The 22772-nt window shown below is 35.7% G+C and overlaps 1 protein-coding gene across 3 annotated transcripts in view; it reads right to left on the bottom strand.

Annotated features, from left to right (window-relative positions):
* The window catches only part of timeout (circadian regulator timeout), a 1048389-nt gene that overhangs the window by 937611 nt on the left and 88006 nt on the right, over positions 1-22772 (bottom strand). For all 3 annotated transcript variants that reach the window (XM_081749081.1, XM_081749078.1, XM_081749079.1), the window contains exons 12-15: positions 20670-20824; positions 15196-15329; positions 9237-9399; positions 6372-6452 (exon numbers count right to left, since the gene is read on the bottom strand). In XM_081749081.1, coding sequence (XP_081605207.1) covers positions 6372-6452; positions 9237-9399; positions 15196-15329; positions 20670-20824 — 533 coding nt within the window. The remainder of the gene's footprint in view (positions 1-6371; positions 6453-9236; positions 9400-15195; positions 15330-20669; positions 20825-22772) is intronic.

Here is a 22772-nt window from a genome sequence, read left to right as displayed (position 1 = left end):
CATATGACTGTGTGTGTGAGAGTGAGATTAAGTTACGGTTACAGACACCTTGTTAAAAAGTACAGATTCATGTTCATAGCGGATTATCGTTCAGTATGCTTGTCCTTACGTCAGTGAAATTCGTGTAAATGGAAAATGTTAACTGACTGTATAGACATCCTATATATTCCTAACAATTGCAGCAATTGTGAGTGAATGTTTTTTGATCAATTTAACACTATCTTGCAAGTCCGCGAGTTTCCAGTGAAGAAATTCTAAACGGAAGTCCAATGTTTGCTTTGCCTTACTTTTATTTATTTATATCCATCCTTCAACCACAATTGTACAATTCATAATTTTAAAAATCGATGTCATCTTTACTTAAAATGGATACCATCTTCTTACGTAACCAATATCGAATATATACGTTTATATTTCTCACTCTAGGGAATTGTAATCGTGTTTCGTAAACGCCTTGTCGCGGAATCCAGATATGGAATCATCGTATCTCAAATGTAATTTTTTCTTCTTTTTTGTCTGTCACTGTTTGGTGTTCCGTTGTCTCAAACTTTAGGTTTCGTGCTGTCAGCTTGAAGGTGTCCGATAATCTTCCGTCTGTTGGGAACCAGTGTAGTGGAAAAACCGAAAAGATGTCTAGGCATTACACTTAGATGAGCAGCCATGCACTAACAGTATCACCTGCAAAATTTCTCAAGACAGATAAAAGAGAAACAAAAAGATGTTACGCAACTCAATAAGGCCTACCAACAGGGAAAAAAAGATGATGTAGAAAGCAGTTCTTTTTTCCCCTCGTTCAAAATCAATGGAATTGCGTAGCAAACTGTGAAAACAAATTTGATAAGAAATACGATTCCAAGAAAAAAGCACATACCCAGCTCCAGACAGATCCAAAATTATAATATAATTCTAGAATATTTTCACAACTCAACACACGGCAGCAACTGAATTATTTTGAATGATTGATAGACATTTCATTGTATTTTTACTATTCCCTGCTAAGGATACGGAAAGAAATGGAATTATGAATACGGTACGTGCTTCTGCTAAAGTGTATAAATATTGATACAGAAACAGACTGGATATTTTGTCAAATCTCCTCATATAGTGAAACAATGGTGAAAAAAATCTCTGTGAAGGAAAGTAAATATGGACAAATAATATTCGGTATTAAGTTAATCATGCGATATACAAACTGAAACAGACACACACACGCGCGCGCACTTAGTTTAATATGAAAAATATTAAGTGCGTTACGTGAAAGGCTCCCAGATTTTCAGACGAAAAAAAACCGGGACACATTAACAAAATTTAATTAGCGCTATCCTTCTTCTTCTTCTTCTTCATCACCATCCTCAATAATAATAATAATAATAATAATAATAATAATAATAATAATAATAATAATAATAATAATAATAATAATAATAATAATAATAATAATAATTATTATTATTATTATTATTATTATTATTATTATTATTATTATTATTATTATTATTATTATTATTATTATTATTATTCAAAGAATAGTAATACTGAGAACAAGCTTTCGTTCCAACTACAGGCTACGGCGCATATAAAGAGTTGAGTTGATGTTGAGTTTAACGTCCCGTTCAGCAGCGAGGCTATATGAGTGGAATCCGAACCACATGAGCTCCCACCGGGAATCGAACCCGGGTCTCCCACGCCAAAGGCGCGTACGCTAACCGCTTAGCCACGAATGAGATCGGCGCATATAAAGATCTAGCTCATAAAAAATTTCCACGGTGGAAGAAAAACCTGAGCAGGTACCACTTTTTTTTTGTTTTTACATCAGTTTTGGGTTTAAACCATTGAAACGGTCTTCTCTACTTTCATGCGGATACAATAAAAGTAAATGAAATGAAATCTTAAGTTTTACGTTCCACATTTTTGCCGGTTAGGCTAAAGGAGACGGTGATCATGAAATGAATGAAATGGTGGAATAAAGAAAGACGAAGGAAACGGGAATACCCCGAGAAAACCTACGAGCACGGTGTTTGTCCACCACAAAGTTCACACGACGCGAGATGGGATCGAACTAGTGACCCCAAGCACCGGAGTTGAACGCTCTACCACTGAGCCACCGCGCCCCTCTATACAATAAAAGGTTTCTTTTTAATAATCTGTCTTGTTTCCTACATGCGGAACACATTTTTCATTAACTTTCTGGATTTCTCAATTTTTTAACCAACGCTCTCCTACACAAGAAAAATTTGAAACTATTTTCTCGAAAAAAAAAAATGTTTCGGTAGTTTTAGTCTGACTGGAGACCAATGCTTAATGATTTTACGTTATCTAGTACTGTATTATTATCGCAAAAGAATAAAATAAAATAAAAAATAATCAAATTAGTAACTTCGGACATTTTAAGTTTTATTCTACACTACGCTCAAATGTCCGTTCCTCGCACAAAAAAAAAAAAAAAAAAGTTCATGGGAAATATTTGAATTTCCTTCCCCCTCAGAATATTTATTTCAATGAAAATGTAATGATAAAATACAGAAGATACTCTACTTTTGGGATAAATATTGAAACACACTACAGAATACGCTTTAATCAAATTCGTACAATGCAAAACCCAGCTTGAAGTGAGTAAGTAATTTCAAACAGGTCAGATATTTTCCCGACTCTAAAAGGTATGAATCAGACACATACTTAATCCATTTTTGAAAATTTTATTTTTTAACCTCCCCAACCTTTACCCTCTGCTGATGGGTTGAACTTGGATCTCAAAGCAATGGAAGCGTCACTATTCATTTCACCGACCTCGAAAAACTATGCATTGCACACTTAAATCAGTTGTTTTCCATGTCACTCTAGTTATTTTTGCATGTCACTCCTAACTCCCACCTTTTGAGGTGTCTTATGAACACAGTATTTTTTCCAGATTTAAAGTCATCTGTCTACCAAGTTTAGTTAAAACTACTCCCGACGTTCCAGAGTTGCGCTAAAATATACACTCCTACACATACATCCAAATATATATAATGTGAGAGCAACGCCTTGAGCGCTGCCCCTGTAAATTCCCAACCCAGCTGGCATAATCGTTCATGCTTAAACTTGGGATTAAACATAATCGCGATTGTAACTTAATGGATTGACGAACTCACACTACGGATTCGACACATCTTAGTGATTTGAGACGTCTTATTTTTCAACCCCTTCTTACTCTCATGAAGATGGGGCTGAACTTGGACTATAATGCTATCTGGAGTGTAATTATTAATCTCAGCGGCATCAAGTACTATGGATTCGACACAAATGTCGGTTGTTTTCGATTAGTTTTAAGTGTTAACTACCTTCCTATAACCCTTCCCACTACCCTGGGGGTACTTTAACATAGACTTAAATGGAACAGGAAGTGTCACCAATCAACGTAGGGCCTCAAAACACTATGAATTCGATTCTAATGTCGGTTGTTTGTTGATTATTATTTCTATGTCACACCCAGAGGTACTAATGGGGGCTGAACTTAGATTTAAATGGCATCGATAATGTCGCTATTCATCTTAGCGACCACGAAAATTAGGGATTCGGCTCTAATATAGATTGTTTTCAATCATTTTATGTTAACCCTTTTCCATCCTCACTAGATCTTACCACACTGATTGCTGATCTTGTACTCAAACGGTATCAGGGCTGCCACCAATTAACAAAGCGATGTTGAAAACTAAAACGAGGGCTTAAATCAGACTTAAACGGCATCGGGAATGCCATTGTTTATTTAAACAACCCCGAAAACTATGGATTCGACACTAATATTGGTCGTTTTCGATCATTTTATATACCTCCTCCCCCTAGGTGCGCTAAGTGGGAGTACTCTTTTCCGACAGCACTCTTTTCCAAAATGTAAATAATGTGTGTATCAATTATGATTACAATTGCTCGAGGCGTTCCAATTATGCTGGAAAACAGACACACACATAAACAAAGAAAAAACATACATACACACAGAAACACATACAGAGAGAGAGAGAGAAAGAGCTTTTTCGTGTATCAAGATGATAAAAGATAAATAAAAGACTACAAAATTTATCTGAAATGCTATTTTAAGTTCAATTAAATTTTGTGCTTCATTTTTTTTTCAAAATAAAATTTATTACGTACAGTTTCTAACGTTTATTGCACTTTAATGGAACATTGATAAACAAAAAAATTCCTCTTAAAACATCCGATTCATTCTGTTGTGTCTCTATAGAGCAAAACTTCCTCAACGCTGTGTAAGACCCAACAATTTTTTGCCATGTATTGAAAAGTTTTATTCAACTGAACAAGTTTCTATTTTCAATAAATTTTCTGGTTCGAATAACTTTCTTTATACTGTAGACTCTCGTTAATTCGAACTTTGATAACTCAACTAAAAGTTTATTTCTACTGAAAACTGTTTTGAAAATTGAACTTTTGAACATTTCGTTTGGATAACCCGAAATAATACAGTACAAGATTTTTATTATTATTATTATTATTTGGACATATTACAAACATAAGAATGCAGTTTCAATTGGTTTTCAGTTATTCAAAGAAAGCCGTGGGAAAGAGTTGAGTTGATTTTGAGTTTAACGTTCCTTTCGGCAGCGTGGCTATGAGACAGGACCTACTGATTAACGTGGAATCCGAACCACATGAACTCCCGCCGGGAATCGAATTCGGGGTCTCTCACGCCAAAAGCGAGTATGCTAACCGCTTAGCCACGAAGAAGCTCAGCCGTGGGGAAGAGTGACACAAAAGATAGCCTATCTGATGATGATGATGAGATATGCGATGATGTACAGAAAGAGCGTTTGCCAAACTGATCTAAGATTTCTGAAATAGTGTAAAATTTATGATGGTTTATTCAGTATCAACTAAATGTTATTAATGTTATTTCATGCAATAAATGAAATTAAAGTCCTAGTTCACCGTGTAAAAATAATTAAATCAAACAAACGAAGATTCTCTGCTTTCAATCAACATTTACTTTCTTCGTGGTTATGATTCTACTCTGTTATGATGATGATGATGATGGTGGTGGTAGTGGTACTACTACTACTACTACTACTACTACAATAATAATAATAATAATAATAATAATAATAATAATAATAATAATAATAATAATAATAATAATAATTATTATTATTATTATTATTATTATTATTATTATTATTATTATTATTATTATTATTATTATTGTTGTTGTTGTTGTGTTGGAACTTCTCTACTGCAATTACATAATAATCGGGTATTTAGTATTTAGATTTCCTGTGAGAAAACACAGTTTTCGGCATTTTGAAGGCATATGAAACAATAAAACTAATTTCGATTCACAGCAGATCGCAATCCCAAGCATGACCGCTAGTGGCACTAGTCTCGCAACATAACAGTATTGCCAATTGGTTTGGCATTTTTATGATGATAGCTATCGATTTCTGGGCAATTTCATGTTTTAAATATAAGAACGAGAAAGTTAAACACGAAATCCATAAACTGCAGGACAATTTATAATGCCGAAGATTTTTCGTTATGTCGTTGAGTTGAGTTGATTTTGAGTTTAACGTCCCCTTCAGCAGCGAGGCAATATGAGACGTGCATCTACTGATTAACGTGGAGTCAGAATCACATTACGCTAACGCTCTCGCCTTCTGTGCGAGCGGTCCCGGGTTCAATTCCCGGTGGGAGCACTCGGTCGAAAAATTTTAAAAAGCTTTTTCAGCCCAGCCATCCTGAATGAGGTTTTTCTCATTCACACCAGGCAAATGCCGGAGTGGTACCTAATTTATAGGTCCCAGAACACTTGTTTCCTTTCCAAATTCTTCCTTCCTTCCCTTTCCCCAGATAGTGTGTTCTCCGAAGGACGTCATCCCTCAAACAGGACGAGCTAAATGGTTATAGATGCCAAAAGACCAGAAATCTAAATCCTAAATAATAATCCGAACCACATGAGCTCCCGCCGAGAAGCGAACCCGGATCTTGTTTTTGTTACGCCAGGACACAGCCTTCTAATAAGAGACAATCTCGTAAATTACAAGACATTTACGGACTTTATTCACATTATATTTCATGGATTTCGAAGCAACATTAGCGTCAGGTAGTCAAGCGATAGTGCAAGTGTTGACGCCTAATGGCGTGACTGTTTATTATTAAGATGAGCGTGATATACAGACTGAGATGCTTGCTGTTTATTTTTATGATATGCGAAATACATTTCATCCAGTATCTCCCTCACTTCTTACAATTCTTCCATTTAAAAATAGAGCTAAGAATGTTTACCAGCTCTTTCACTTGTTCCAGAATTTATTTCCATCCTGTAATTTTAAGACATGACTATCCTACTCTTAAAATTAATGAATCTTATAATCTGAAAAACTTACCTAGCAGCCCTCAAAAGACCAATTGCTTCTTCGAACTTCCCATCATAAAGGAATGTTTGGATTCGACGCATTGCGTCAGCTCTGTAATAAATAAAAAAAATAATAATAACAAAATAAAGTTTTAAATATAAACCACTTCTTCTTCTTTTAATGAAAACCAAACACTACCACAGCGAAAGTATCGTTATTACTATCATTATTATACAGAATATTTTAATAATAATACCTTATCAAACTGTAACAGTTATAAAAGAAACTGCATAATTTAAAAATAACAAAAACAAGTCTATATCAGACCTTTTTTAAAAAAAAGAAAGAAAAAAGTGTATACAAAAAGCGTTACCATAAATCTGTATAAAGCACATCTCCTTCGATCCAGATTCTTAAATCAAAAGTTTTCCATAATCAATGTTTATCTTATTTCATTGAGGAAAGCAAAAATTTTACGATTTTTCTATTATTATTATTTATTTTATATTACACATGGAATTTACAATATACATTCCAATTTCCCTTAATCTTTTTATATTTATATTTTTCCATACCAAATTGTTCTTTAAAATTAAGTTAATTTGGTTTAACATTTTATAAATATACTTTTACAATCTTCTTTTTAAATATGTCCCTAAATTTTAAACGTTGTGTTCAACATATATTCTGTATTGCTTATTATATATATATATATATATATATATATATATATAGAGAGAGAGAGAGAGAGAGAGAGAGACAGAGAGAGAGAGACTGATCCAGAATTTTTTGACAGGGGGGTGCACTAATAACTACCAGTATACTTGAATTAGATTTGAATTTTTAATATGCCTTTAGGCATCTGTGGTGTGAATGAGTAGTCTCGGGAATCGAACCCACGACTTCCGAATGCAAAACCAATGGTTTACCAACTGAGTCAATTTTGCCGCTTTGTATCGGTACAATTTTTCAGTATATAATTAGTTTGCTGCTTTAGATCAGGAATCCTTTTAATCACGGACACTTGGAATGTGATGGGTACTTGTATCGTACAGAATCCTTGTGAAAATGTTGCTATTTTCACTACTAGCTTCTCATTTTATATAGTGTATATTTACAACGAAGGGGGTGTGCACGTGCACGGAGCACTCCCCTATATCCGGTCATGTATATATACATATATATATATACGAGGCATGTTCACAAAATAAGTGTACTAGGGCCCTCGTGGGCAGACGGAATTTATTTGTTATTGCTATGTTGGTCACACTACCATGCAGCTTAGCTCCTACCCTTTTCAGTGAGACAAATCACGCGTCAGTACGACCAAAACTGTGGCCACAGTGACGTCTCCCGTGAAAGATGTTAATAAAATCTGTCGCCAAGTGTGAAATTCGCAGCGTTATCCGGTATCTCGTTGTGAAGGGAAAATCGTCTGAAGTTTTGAAGGGAAGATATATTTAAAAAAAATTAAAAAAAAAATAGGTCAATTCAGAACTAGAGGAGGGGGATTGCTGACAAAGAGAGTCTGCTTTCTGCACGAAAATGTCACACTGAAAACGGAGAATGCAACAAAGCAACTTTCGGAGTCATTCGGATAGAATGTCTTGAACCACCCCACGCATTTCTCTGATCTTGCGCCTTCACACTATCATCTGTTTACCTCCCTCAAAATACACATGGGTGGGAAAAATTTTCAACTGAGGAAGAAGTGAAGATGGAGGTGAAGAATTGGACAAAAGAGGTGGCGTGGCGGCAGACTTCTTTGAGCTAGGCATAAAAAAATTGAACCCTCGTCTTACCAAGTGCATCAACAGGTATGACGACTACATGAAAAAATAGTTCACATATGTACAGAAGTTACCATACAAGTTTTATTTTAAATACATTTTTGAAACCTACAAAACACTAGTACACTTATTTTCTGGAAGTGCCTCGTATATATTGTAACCTATTTATACCTGTACTCAGTGGCGTATTTACGATTTTATTTCGGGGGGGGGGGGGCTTGCTAAGTTTATTCCTGGAAATGTGAAAATTCTGCAAAATATTTCGTTTATTTTAATATATTAAACAAAATTTCAGAGGTGGGGCTTAAGCCCGGAAGTCCCTCCTTGAATACGCCACTGCCTGTACTTATGATTTATTAAAGTTATAATTTAATTCTCAATGTTAATATTATTTTTCGTTAAAGAAAAAGAAAACAAACCAAAAACAGTATTACTGTCCATACTTTGTCTAAAAAATTTGTTCTAAAAATATTAAAAATTATTATATACTCTTCATCTATAAATTTGTTTTACGTGCTAAAAATAGCTTAACTTGCTCAATGTTTGTTTTTTCTTATAGAAAGCTTACATCGATAAATTTCCATCTACTCGCAAAATTCCGTTTTATTGGTAATCCCAGATTTATGGGTCAAACATTCGGTAGCGTGTGGCTCTACGTCCTAATCACTCACTCACTCTCTCTCTCTCTCTCTCTCTCTCTCACACACACACACACACTCACTCTCTCTCTCTCTCTCTCTCTCTTTCTTAGGGTTAACAATCTGAGCGAAAATCCTAGTATAAAAACTTAAAAAAAGAATTTCAATCATGAATGTAAGACAAGAACGTTCATCGCCGCTGATGCGATACAAAATTAGTCATTTTATGAAATCTAAAATAAAACAAATGTAATCTGAAAGTATACTGATCTTCATAGACTAAAATGACGTCAACTTATTCATCTACCAAGATTTCAATTAATACTATACTCATCCCATAGTACGTAACCAAATCAATAATTAAATATGTGTAAGAATGTAATTTTGTCTACCATCATTACCTAAGAAAAACGTACGTAAAATAACAACCTTGTTGTTGTGCATCGTAGAAACTTGTTTTTACTTACTTCTGCTCATCAATAGGCTTATCCGAAGCTGCATCAAACGGAACAATATCTGTGGGAATCTCAGTATTTCCTTGTAAAACTGCGGAAAGTTCAGGACCAATTTCATCCCAACTCTCCTCTTTGTTTCGAGCGGTTTCCGAAGTCTCATTGTTGTTGCTCGGGTCTACAAAAGAGAGAATACATTTAAATAATCTAAATCTATTTATACTGATTAATTCTTATTTACAACTATGAGCTTTATACTTAGACTAGTTCTTTAATAAACAGATACTAAATGATAGAACATAGTAAAATAGAAACTTTCAAGTATATTAGTAAACTTTTAAAGGAAAAATAGGAAATAGTTACTAATATAATTAATATAAACAATTAACATTATATTATTGACTAGATAAAAATAAAGCATTGCACATGATGTCTAAGCACAATGTGAAATAATTTAATAATTAAGAGTAAGATTATTTTTAGGTTAAGGTAGGTATAATAGAATATCGTAAACTTGCATATCACGTTACTAGATAAAATGGAATCGAAGGTTCCGAAAATCAGTGATGACATCTAACCATGTCTTCTACGGAAATGTAAGTTCTAGCTCATTTTAGCTAATATTAAGAAAGGACATCACTATACCTGTATACTAAATATAATGTAGCTAGTTTCCTTTCTCAATAGGTATAAAAAGAATATATGTGCAACTGGAAATTAGCGAACCGGAATAAAGGGACAGACCGAGAGTTAAGATTACAAATATTCCATATATTGATTAATTATTCCCTTCATTATACTTGCATATGTTAAATTACTATTTTTCGGTTATAAAGACATACTTTCAATATTGTCAAAGTCGCCAGGTCCTTGAAAATTTAACTTAGAAACTGTCGTTGTAAAGCTCCTCCCTTCCGCCCACACGAGATGATTCAATTGATTGATTTGGCTCTCTTATGGACGACGCTTCCATACATAAGAAAGGCTCAAGTATTATAGAATAGTCTTTTTGGAATTATAGTCAAGAAAACGCTACTTCTTTAGCAAGTTACGAATATATAATGAAATTTACGTCAAAGAAAATAAAAAATGTGGCATATTGGAAAGTAGGGACGGAAAATCCTCACGTCGTCAGAACAAAGACTAATACCATGTCGCACATAGATGTCTCTACTTTGCCCTGACATTATATTGTGCTTTAATAAGGTAGAATGGTATACACAAAAAAGAAGCGTATTTATCATTTATAACTATAAGGTGATAGGTTCCTATAGACAGTGTCATGCCCCATTTTTTAAGCAATATGGCGCCAAAAAGAATTGCCAAACAGCATTATTAGTAAGAACATCTTGCATGCCGCTTTCGCAAACATGAATCATCGTGTTAAGATCTGTTTGGACAATGGTGGCAAATATTTCCAGCATATCGATATCTTATGAAGCAATTATTTTCTTGAGTCCAGTACCGAAAGAATCATCCTATACAACAGTAGGTAGGAGTTTAAGTGGTTCGGATTCCATATCTCTTATAGTCTCGACACTGAAAAAGATGCTTAACTCCTAACAAACAATCGACTGACTGATTCTACTCCACGTTTATGTAATTCTGAAGTGAAAAAAAAATGTCTAAACCATCTGAGTAGTATATTATAGGCGTTACATACTCTGTAGGGTTTGAACCTGCGTAGATGCTCTACAGAAGCTCCAAGGTACGTATGGAACCAGTTACCCATTAACGAAACTGACCACCACTCTTCGTAGTGTCCTTTCCACATTCTTTGAACTGAGTAATCAAGGTTGAAAGCAAAGCAACGAAAGGATTTACGGCAGTCTTTATATATTTCAGACTCAGTGATTTTAATGTTTAGTCAATACAATAAACCCACTTTCCTCATATCATGAAATATGTATGCTGTCGGATTGCATTAATTTTAAGTTCCAGTCAAACCAAATGTCGTCAAGAAGGTAACAATAGGCTTTATTATATACTGCAACATTTCAGCTGAATTCCAATGACCACATTAAGCTCGATGACAGGCCATACGGGACGGACCAATCAAATCAAGGCTCAAGTTATTTTCAAATAAAATGCTAAGAATACTCCTATGTATATTTCAAGTTTACTTTGAGGAAAAATACACAAAAAAAATCTAGCAGTTCTGTTTGCAGGAGGTTGCGTTTGGTTCGTTTTACACTTGAAGAAGAATATTTTCGATATCAACTCCAGTTTCTTCGTGCGTATCGCATTCTCCTTCGTACGTATTGTGTTTGCATTGTGCAATAACTTTTTCAGTTTATGACCCAACGTTCATGAAATCTAAAAACCCATAAAAGGAACAAAAGCAATTGCTGTTTTATATTTTCGTAATGACCTCTCATTCTAGAAAGCGAAATAACGGCTGTTGAATTTAAAACGTATTCTCGCATAATTTCACAGATCGAAGTGAAACTTACAGAATACATCAAGAAGAATTACAGCTATAAAAGAGGGTCTAAATATTTAAGCCGTGACTTCTTTTTTATATGTTACGCTCAATCTAAGTTCTTACAAAAACTATAGACTGGAAATGAAGGGAACCTAGATATATAAAAGCTATTTGAACAATGATGCGCAAGCTTAAGAAGTTCATAGAACTGCCGCACAGGTGGCACTAGTAGTACCAGATGCAGAATAACGACTATTGATAGTCAACCATTATAGTGCTATGACGTCAAACAAGTAGTTTCGTTTCATATTGTGGAACTAAAGTATACTTCTTAACTACAGACGTACACTATTCTGAACAGAAGTGATAAATATATCAATTCCAGTTTCAATAGGTGGATAAGGCAGGGGTGCCCACAAGGGGGGGGGCTATGACGCAAACTGCGTCATTGAAATATTTGGGGAGGGGTTAAAAATCTATATAAATATGTTTGAGGGAGTGTAAAAATTAACCGAAAAGTTTTTTTTCATGGAAGAACACCTACGGATAGACAATTGAGGGGGAGTGCGTCATGAACATGAGGGGGGTGGGCACCACTGGATAAGGGAGTGGTTGAACCTTCCCTTGGGGTGATGTATTTAAAACAGAAAACAATTTGCGCTATCTCTTATAGTTTTTACTCTATGCAAATCCAATTTTTAAAAACGGGAAGAGAGAGATTTACACAAATTATAGTTTGAAAAGATGGATTAAAGCCAAGATTGAACTTACTTTTACAATACTAAATTCAGATTACAGAAACCATTTTATCAATATACATTACCATTTTTGTTCTATGGCGATCAGCACATTTCTAATTCTGGTTCCAATAGAGGAAATAAAGCGAAGATTGAACGTATCCCTGGGACAGTAAATTCATATCAAGGAACTGCTGTCTAATGATATCTACCCAGTTTTACTATTATGGAGATCAATACTAAAAATCGAAGCTGTAAATTTCTACCCCATTCGGTTTAAGTCGAGAGTTAAGAGCAAAGATAGAGTATGTCCTTGGAATGTTGAATGAAAAAAAAAAAAAAATCTCGATCTCTCCTACCGTTCTTCCTCTATAATGATTAATATTTAAATTGAAAATAGTAGATTTCTGCTACTTCCGGCTAGAAAAAAACAATTAGAACCGAGATCAAACCTACTTTGAGTCACTAAATTAATATTTAAAAAAAGTTTTCTGGCTATTTCTTACAGGATTTGATCTATTGCGATTAACATTAAAACCTGAAAAAGGTCGATTTCTACAACTTCCGGTTGAAATAGATCTTAGGACGCCGAGTTTATATCTAAGAACAGTTTGTCGCTACCTCTTGCCGCTTTTTTTTTTCTCTGATAGCTGTCGACAAACAGACGGACATATCCGTTCTGTAAAGTCCATTACTTATGCATAACATAGTTTGAAGGTCTAAAATATATTTATTCTAATCAATATTTCTGAAAAGCGTGTTTCGAAATCCCTCACAATTGATATATATTTTGCAATAAAAATATCTGAAAACATGATTCCATTTCTAGAGCATTTAGGAAAAATCTTTTAAATAAAGAGTATAAGAAAGAATTAAAATGAAGAAGGAAGAAAAAGATAAAGTAATTTACAAAGAGAATCAAGAAAGAAAAAAGGACCAAATATTTGATTTATACTATATGTTCTTTCACTCGTAATTTGTTTCACTCCCATTTTTGTATCCGAAGTCTGGTTTGCGGTACGGCAGAAATCACTGTTGTGAATTAGTGACGATTCGATCGAATTCTGGAAAATTTTAATGAAGATATAAATTCGCTCTCTACCAAATTGTCTGATAATTCTATTAAAGCAAAGGTTGGTCCTTTAAGGCACCCGATCCCAAAATTATAGCCATCTACGGCAACTCATATCAGTAAAATGAAATCTTTGAGTCTTACATCCCACGGTTATGCCAGCAAGGCTAACGGAGACGGTGATGATGAGAAATGAATGAAATGATGGAATTAAGAAAGTGTGAGGAAACGGGAGAACCCCGAAGAAACCCACCACGCACACGGTGTTTGTTCATCACAAAGTTCATTTGGTGGGGGCTGGGATCGAACGCGGGATCCCAAGCCCCAGAGGTGAACGCTCTACCACTGAGCCACCGCGGTCCTGGCAACTTATATCAGTAATTGAGTACACATATGAGTGAACTGCTGCCGCGTTGGCAGTTCACTAGATACTGAATAAAATCATTCAACGGATGCAAAGTACAAATTCCGCATTTCAAATATATGTTTCTTTCTTTTCTTTTCTTTTTTTACTTTAACGTCCCACTATTATGCTCTGAGACTAAGAGAAACAGTGATCATTATGATGAATGAATTAATGGAATGAAGGAAGTAGAATGAAGCAGAAGAATCCCTACAAAACCCATATTTACGGTATTTGTCCTCCACAAAGCCAACTTGGCGCGAGTTAGGATCGAACTAGAGACCCCACGCACCAGAGCTGAGCCCTCTACCACTGAGCCATCGCGGCTCCAAATATGCACTCAAATCTAGGAAATTTCTAAATAGAATTTGAAACTAATTTGACGTTGTTAATCTCCTTCTTTCAACTAAATTAGTTATTTAAATACGAAATCGAAACTGGAAGAACGATCATATTTACACAATCTGATAAACAGTCTCTCATTTGCTTTCAATCGACAGTAGCGATACCATGGAACGAAACCAGTGCTCTGCTTCGCAAGTTCATATACTATATAGATGTGTAGATGGCGGGAATATGCTATTACTTGTGGTGACGTTGCGGCAAGAAAGAATTATGCGCGTAATTGATGATGAAAGATGGAGCACTTATTCGCTTCTACAGTAGATAATTGAAGTTTGCGTTTTACTATCCAAACGGTCGTTATGTATTTGATGGATTATATGTAATAGTATCGAATATAATAACAATAAACATAAATATGCAAACAGAGTGATTAATTTCATGAACACCCGTAAGCACAGTACTCTCTACTGAAAGTGGACACTCACAATTTTTATGCTACTTGATCAAATTGCATTCCCTTTTTATCTGATTCAAAGAGCACAGGCTATCGCTTTCTAACTACACATTACAATTCTATATAATAGTTTTGCAAATTTAAGTGAGTCAAGAAAGATTACACATGAAATAAAATGAAATCTTTAAGTTTTACGTCCCACGTTTATGCCGAATAGAATAAGGAGACGGTGATGATGAGAAATGAATGAAATGATGGAATGAAGAAACGGAACTGCAACAACGGAGGAAACAGGACAAGCCGAGAAAAACCATACACAAGTTGCTTCTCCACCACAGAGCTCACTTGGCGCGAGCTGGGATCGAATCAAGGACCCCATACACCAGAGGTGAACGCTGTACCACTGAGTCACTGCGGCCCAGTCAAGAAAGATTAAGTTCATGTTTGCATTTTAAAAAAAACAAAATAAAAAGGGAAGTATGAGAGAGGCACAAAGAGAGAAAATGAAATACGATTTAAAGGCAAATTATATACTTACTTGATTTCTTTTTCGTGCTCTTTTTTCGTTGCTTCTTTTTATTTTGCACCACTACATGTTTTGTTTTTTCACAAAAGTGTTCAAGAAGCTTCAGAAAAATGTGAGCTGTCTCAATTAAATCCTTTAAGTACTTCCTGTTCAGAAAGAAAGAAAGAAAAAAAATAATATTCTTTATCTTAGATTTTATTCATTCTATTCTACTTTTGTAATTTTTTTTATTTAGAAATATGGCTTCCTGACTTTCTTTAAGGTGGTTCTGGTACACAAATGTAAAACGGTTTCTTAAAGAAATACTTAATAATGAAAACTCGTTTATTTCATGATATTTCACAAGAAGAAGAATCAAATCTTGGTTACGACTTGGCATAATTAAATTTTGGACCCCAAATTATGAGTCTTAAAAACAACGGACGCCTTGAGTTCCTTTTAAGCCCTTTCATTAATATACTACGTTACTGCACTTAGAAAAACGTAAATAAAAGAATCCACTGCCTTTTCCTTTTAAAGAAGAAAAGTTATTCTAAGTTGTATCTAAGATATATTTCAACAGAGCACTTAATATAGGTGAGTTTCTATTGCTTACAATTTATGAAAATAATTAATGCGTTATTACTGTTTCCATTATTAAACCGCCTAATATATATACACACTGCTCCACAAAACTTAAGCAACCCGAGAGAACGTGGTATAAGTGACTTGCGGGGCCCATTCAACACTGGTTAGTGGCATGCACATACACAGAGACACACAGACAAGGCGAGCACCCACTCTATCGCATAAGCAGAACCGTTGCAAGCGCGGTGAACAACTTATGCTATGAGACATACACAACAGACCAGTAGTGTCCGAGGCTCCAAGCATTGAGTTAGTGGTTCTTGTGTGGGGTACACACCTTGCAATGGCTGGTAGACGACATTTCAGTGACTTTGACCGCGGGCAAACAATTGGGCGGTGGAATTCGGCCGATCGCAAGTGGAAGTGGCGCAGGAATTCAACGTGAACAAAAGTGTTGTGTCGAGGCTGTGCAATCGCTTTCAAAATGGAGGTGAAGTCAGCAGACGCCATGGAGGAGGCCGTCCGAAGAAGACGTCGGCCGTCGAGGACCGATTTCTTACAATTTCTGTCAAACGTAACCGTCAAGCTTCATGCTCTCACCTGGCCAATGAGTTGTTTCAGGCTACAGGACAACGCGTGAGTCGTGAAACTGTTCGTCGGCGACTCAATAGAGCAGGACTGTATGCAAAAAGGCCTGCGCTGTGTGTGCCATGAAACTGGAGCACAAACGTGCGCGTTACACATGGTGTCAGGAACATGTTGTATGGGGGGAACACCAGTGGGCGTGTGTCATGTTCTCCAATGAGTCTAGATTCAGCCTGTCGTCAGATTCTGATCGGACTTTAGTGTGGAGAGAGCCAGAAGCACGCTATCATCCAAACTTCATTGCTAAACGGCCCTCCTATGGCGGTGGTTCCATTATGGTGTGGGGTGGAATTATGCTGGACGGGAAAGCGGACCTCCATATTGTGCAACATGGCACTTTGACAGCACAACGGTACCTGGATGAAATTCTCAATACACATGTGTGCAATTTCCGCGGAGCATTTGGCCCAGACTTCCTGTTCATGGATGACAATGCCCACCCACACCGTGCACATCGTGTGTCTGAGTATCTGGAGAGCGAAGGCATTACGCGTATTGCATGGCCTGCATATTCGCCGGACTTGAATCTCATTGAGCATGTGTGGGATGCTCTTGGGCGGCGAATAACGCAGCGCAGTTCACCAGCACACACTCTCCCTGACCTGCAAACAGCTCTCCTCGAGGAGTGGCGCCATCTGCCGCAAGACTTGATCAACACTCTGATTTGCAGCATGGAGGCCAGATGTCGTGCCTGTATAGCTATTCGTGGTGGTTACATGCCATATTGACTGCCTATGCCCTCGCACAACCCAGCTTCGCCTGTTGAGGTATCGTAGTGCTGAACTTTTTGGTCACCCTGTACATCCTAACTGTATTGTTCGTCTTCACTTGTGTTGCATTGTGCATCTGGACCGTCTGTTTGTTCATTATACTTGGTGCAGTGATCGTGTCGTTTTATTTTCTGCCACTTTCTTCGAGTTGCTTAAGTTTTGTGGAGCAGTGTGTATATATATATATATATATATATATATATATATATATATATATATATATATATATATATATATAACACAATACACATTACATATAACTATTCACACTTCTTCTAAAACATTCTACTTTCATACATAATTGTTGGGTGATTGTGTATCTTATTGGTCCGGTAAGTGTTGTGAGTGGTCGTAACATACATGTACCAACTGATATAACAGATATTAAGCTGAGTCTAAAATATTAAGAAAGAAAAAAAACGCTTATGTACATTTCTTGTTACATCCTCTGTATACGAATGAGGAACGGCCGAGCAAAAAATTTAGTTATTTTAGTATGGAATCTGCAACCCTGACTGATATTTACGACAGATTTGGCAATATGGTGTAAGTCACGATGCTTGGCATTACTCTATGTTCACATGTTCTGCCTTGGATCTTTCCAGCGTCATTGCTTCAGAACAGTCCTTTAAACGTCTGTTCTTACGTACAATGTAATCAATCACACATTATTCGTGACTGAAAAAAATAAACAGACAGACAGGCAGAGAGAGAGAGAGAGAGGGGGGGGGGGAGAAACATACACACAAAAGACTGACTCATGTTGTTTCAAGAATGAGAGGACTCCACAGTAGAATTTCGAATTACGGATTGTTTGGAACGCTCATATATAAATTATGACGACGGAAAACATAAAAGTACTTTCTTAGTTCACTTTAAATTTCGGAATTTAATAATTCCTTCCACTCTTGATGCCAGTGCTCAAGGAGCGGACTAAGCGTAAAGCTTAACGCATTAGCATGCGGACACTCAGGTTCGAATCTTGTCTTGTTGTACATTTCAGTCTTCGTGTATAATTAAATTCACACCTATAGAGAAATTCATGTAATGCTGAATTGATGTGATAAATTTCCAATCCTTGCCGTTAGTGGAGTTAATGTAGACCATGAGTTAGTGGAGTTCACGAAGACTACATTCAACTCAGAAAGACCGATGAATTATTTTGGATTCAACCCTACGTGACCAGAATAAAAAGGAAGTCATACTAATACAGTCACGTGGACAGCATAAAAGTTCAGGATTTTCTTATGGGTTATCTTATTTCTTGGATCTTATTCATCTTGGTGGTCACGACATTAGGGTGCGCATTGTCTTGTACATTACAGATAGATACTGCCTTACACTATTTACATGAAATGAAATCTTTAGTTTTACGTCCCACGGTTATGCCGGTTAAGCTAAAGGAGACGGTGATGATGAGAAACGAATGAAATGGTGGAATGAAGAAAGTGGGAGGAAACGGGAGAACCCCGAGAAAACCCACGAGCACGGTGTTTGTCCACCACAAAGTCCACACAGCGCGAGCTGGGATCGAACCAGTAACCCCAAGCGCCGGAGGTGAACGCTCTACCACTGAGCCACCGCGCCCCCTTACACTATTTAAGTTATCTTTACTTAGAATGTATGTGTTAAGGTAGACTATGGAAAATGGAAGGATCGTTGTAAGTATTATGATAAAGCTTCTATCCATAAAGGTGCAACATTGGGGTATATTACAATGGTCTCTCTGACAGGCCACCTTCAAATATAATACACTGAGATTTCATTCATGATTCCTTCTTTCATATTATTGGCCAAGTATGTACTTTGTAGTTAGACATATCAGATATTTGATATAAAATTTTGGTGTAGGGTATTTATCTTACTTTATTTCTTAATCACTGCTAAGCATATTCATTCATTTGCAATTTGATATTATATATATATATATATATACATTATGGCTCCTTTTGCATTAACATATGCTTTAGGCTCATTAGATATTCCCACTATCACTACTGAGTGTCCTCCCATTCTTCTCTTTCCATCAGCATAGTTTTATGAACTAACATTTAGAAAACAAAGCTCTAATTAGGAAAAACGCATCCATTTAAAGGTAACATAAATAATTAAAATAAACTTTGATACAAAAAAAAAAAAAAAAAAAATTAAAAGGAGAACGTCACGACGGGCACAATAGGCAACTTTTGTTTCTGTATCGATGATCTGTCCAGTTTTCTTAAATCATTACCATTATACCTGATGTTTACAGTAAAAGATAAGTACAGGAACTAAACTTCAAAAGAAATGGTGAGTTCCTGAGTTAACGTCCCACGAATATGCCCTTTAGGCTAAGAGAAATAATGATTAAAATAAGTGAATAATGATGGAAGAATTGGTGGAATGAGAAAGTGGGGGGGGGGGGAATGGAAGTACCCGAGAAAACCCACGGACATCATGTTATCCACCACAGACTTACTTGGGTGTGGATCGAACCAGGGACCACACAAACCAGAGGTAACCGCTCTACCACTCTACATCTTTTCCACTTGTCTATTGTGAGGAGAACAATAATAATAATAATAATAATAATAATAATAATAATAATAATAATAATAATAATAATAAACTACTATTCGGTTCAAAATCTCTTGTCGTCGCGAATTCTGTCGAGGAATTTGAAGCTTAAAATATATAAAACGATAATCATGCCTGTTGTTCTGTATGGTTGCGAAACATGGTCGCTTACTCTGAGGGAAGAACATAGGCTGAAAGTATTTGAGAACAGGATCCTGAGAAGAATATTCGGACCCAAGAGGAACGAGAATGGGGAATGGCGGAAGCTTCATAACGAGGAACTACATAGTTTATACGGTTTACCCAACATTGTTAGGGTCGTCAAGTCTAGGAGGCTTAGGTGGGCAGGTCATGTAGCTAGAATGGAAGAAAGTAGAAACGCTTTCAAAGTCTTGACTGGTAGACCCATAGGAAAACGACCATTAGGAAGACCTAGGCGCAGATGGGAGGATAATATTAAGATGGATCTCCCAGAGATAGGAATACAAAGTAGAAACTGGATCCAGTTGGCTAAGGATAGAAGTCAGTGGAGAGCCTTTGTGAACGCGGCACTGAACCTCCGGGTTCCATAGGCCATAGAGTTAGTTAATAATAATAATAATAATAATAATAATAATAATAATAATAATAATAATAATAATAATAATAATAATACATAAATGAAATTAAGGAGCAGAATTAACACAAATAAATAACGAACATATTTTTGTTCCTTTTATTCAACTGTAAAACAAGCAGATTAGAAAAAGAAAACGAATTTACTGCTGAAATCAAATTTGAATATTAATAATACTACTATTATTATTTTCTTGAAAAAAAAAATCTTTTTTCTTCTCTACGGGAGATGTTGACTCACGCTAAGTCAGTTATGAATTAACTTAATCTCGCTTACAAGAAGTAAATTTGCTACGAAACCCATCTGTTCTCTCACGCTTCTTATATACAAACCTTGAAAGCTTGATTTCGTCGTAATTCATCAAAAGTGTCAAAACAAGTTCCCTGTACTCGACAATATAAAAGATGTTACTTTTTATGACTTTTGTACTTTCTCGTACTCCTTCATCCGGGGAATTATCCATGGCAGCTAAAGTCATTAGAAGTTCCTTTTAAAAAAAAAGAAAAAGTAAAATGCATTAGAAACAACTGAGAATTAGATTGCAAATAGTTTAATAATAGTTCAATGATAGTATGTTTGATTATGAAATGAAATGAAATCTGTAAGTTTTACGTCCCACGGTTATGCCGGTTAGGCTAAAGGAGACGGTGATTATGAGAGATGAGTGAAATGGTGGAATGAAGAAAGTGGGAGGAAACGGGAGAACCCCGAGAAAACCCACGAGCACGGTGTTTGTCCACCACAAAGTTCACGTGGCGGGGGCTGGGATCGAACCCTATGTTTGATTATAATAACAGTACTGTACATACCCAATGCCACTATGATAACAATTTTACTCTTACATATTATATTTTTTTGACAACACTGTTCCTGCTGTCGTCTACATTATCATTAAAGAACTAAAGAAACTAACTAGAAACTGTAACTTACAGCTTACCAAAAACAGTGATATTAGAAATTAATGTTATTACATTATTATTATTATTATTATTATTATTATTATTATTATTATTATTATTATTATTATTATTATTATTATTATTATTATTAAACTAAACTTCATGGCGCTAGTTTTTGACAGGCTATGGTCGGTCAGATAGCAAGCATTCAACTGGATGATACATGGTTCCGTATTGCCTCATAGCGATCGTATTCGGCTCTCTAGACCGGAGTCCGCTACTTCTTAACGCAGGTAACTTTCTAATTAGGTTACGGTACTGACCTATCGTCATTATTATTATTATTATTATTTCATTTAATGATATAATAACCCAACTGTAAAATTGTGACATTTACCTACAAATTTTGCTAGTAACCCATTTAGAAAGTACTAGCTGAAATCTCGCTTGCGCAGGTGCCATTAGTCTTAAGTTATAGATCTGAATAAAAGGAATGGGTCAAGGCCCTGAACTCTTTAATTACGATTGGTTAAGTTAAATCATGTTGTATTCACATTCCATTAAAATCTGTCGTTATTATTGAACTAAAATACGAACAAAATCATCTGAGGTGTTTCTAGAGAAAATCGTCTGAAAATACACTCGCCCCCAAGAGTAAACCAACTCTTGTATTAAAAAAAAAAAGAAAAGAAAAGAAAAAAAGAGAGAGAGAGACGAGTTACGTTATATTTAGGGTTGTTGATGAAACGTTTATTTATGAAATATCAATAAAATCATTTGAATCACTTTTAAGAAAATTGTCCGAAAAGGACTTGACTGCAAGGGTTATACCACTCTTTCTGGATTTTCCCCTAGGAAAATTATTTATGCCATATCATAGAGTTGTTAATGAATTATTATTGATTTATGAAATACTGGCGTCAATTACTCGCTTTGCTGGGTTAAAATAAGAAAAAATAATAATATGTTTCGTTAGTCAGTCACTTTTTAATACTACTGAAGCGCTCTCTGATATCGATCATTTTCGAACACTTTTATATTTCTCTCCCCTAATCTTCCCTCATGTTGCGTGGCTGAATTTAAATTTAAACGTCATCGGAAGTGTCAGTGTTCATCACAGCAGCCTCGAAAACTACGGATTCGGCACTAATATCGGTCATTTTCGATCATTTATATATATATATATTCCACCTTCCCCTTCCATAAGTTGTGGGGCTGAATTTGGATTTAAAGAGCATCGGAAGTGTCACTGTTCATCACTAATATCGGGCTACTTTCTATCATTTTTATATATCTACCCTCCTTCCCTAAGTTGCATCGTCAAAGTGAAATGGTAAAAACCATCCCAGACTCGAAACCCATCTGTGTTGAAAATCTGATCGAGCACGGTTTGGTAGTTCCAGAGTTTTAAAGTCACAAACATAGTGACTTTCATTTATATATATATATATATATATAGAGAGAGAGAGAGAGAGAGAGAGTTGTTAATGAGTTACTGATTTATGAAGTACAAACAAAATCGTTAAGAGCCGTTTT

The sequence above is a fragment of the Thermobia domestica genome, chromosome 2 (assembly GCF_964235325.1).
Source record: "Thermobia domestica chromosome 2, izTheDome1.hap1.1, whole genome shotgun sequence".
In the NCBI taxonomy this organism is placed as follows: Eukaryota; Metazoa; Arthropoda; class Insecta; order Zygentoma; family Lepismatidae; genus Thermobia; species Thermobia domestica.
The sequence above is the reverse complement of the archived record's forward strand: the minus strand, read 5'-3'. Positions and strand labels throughout refer to the sequence as shown.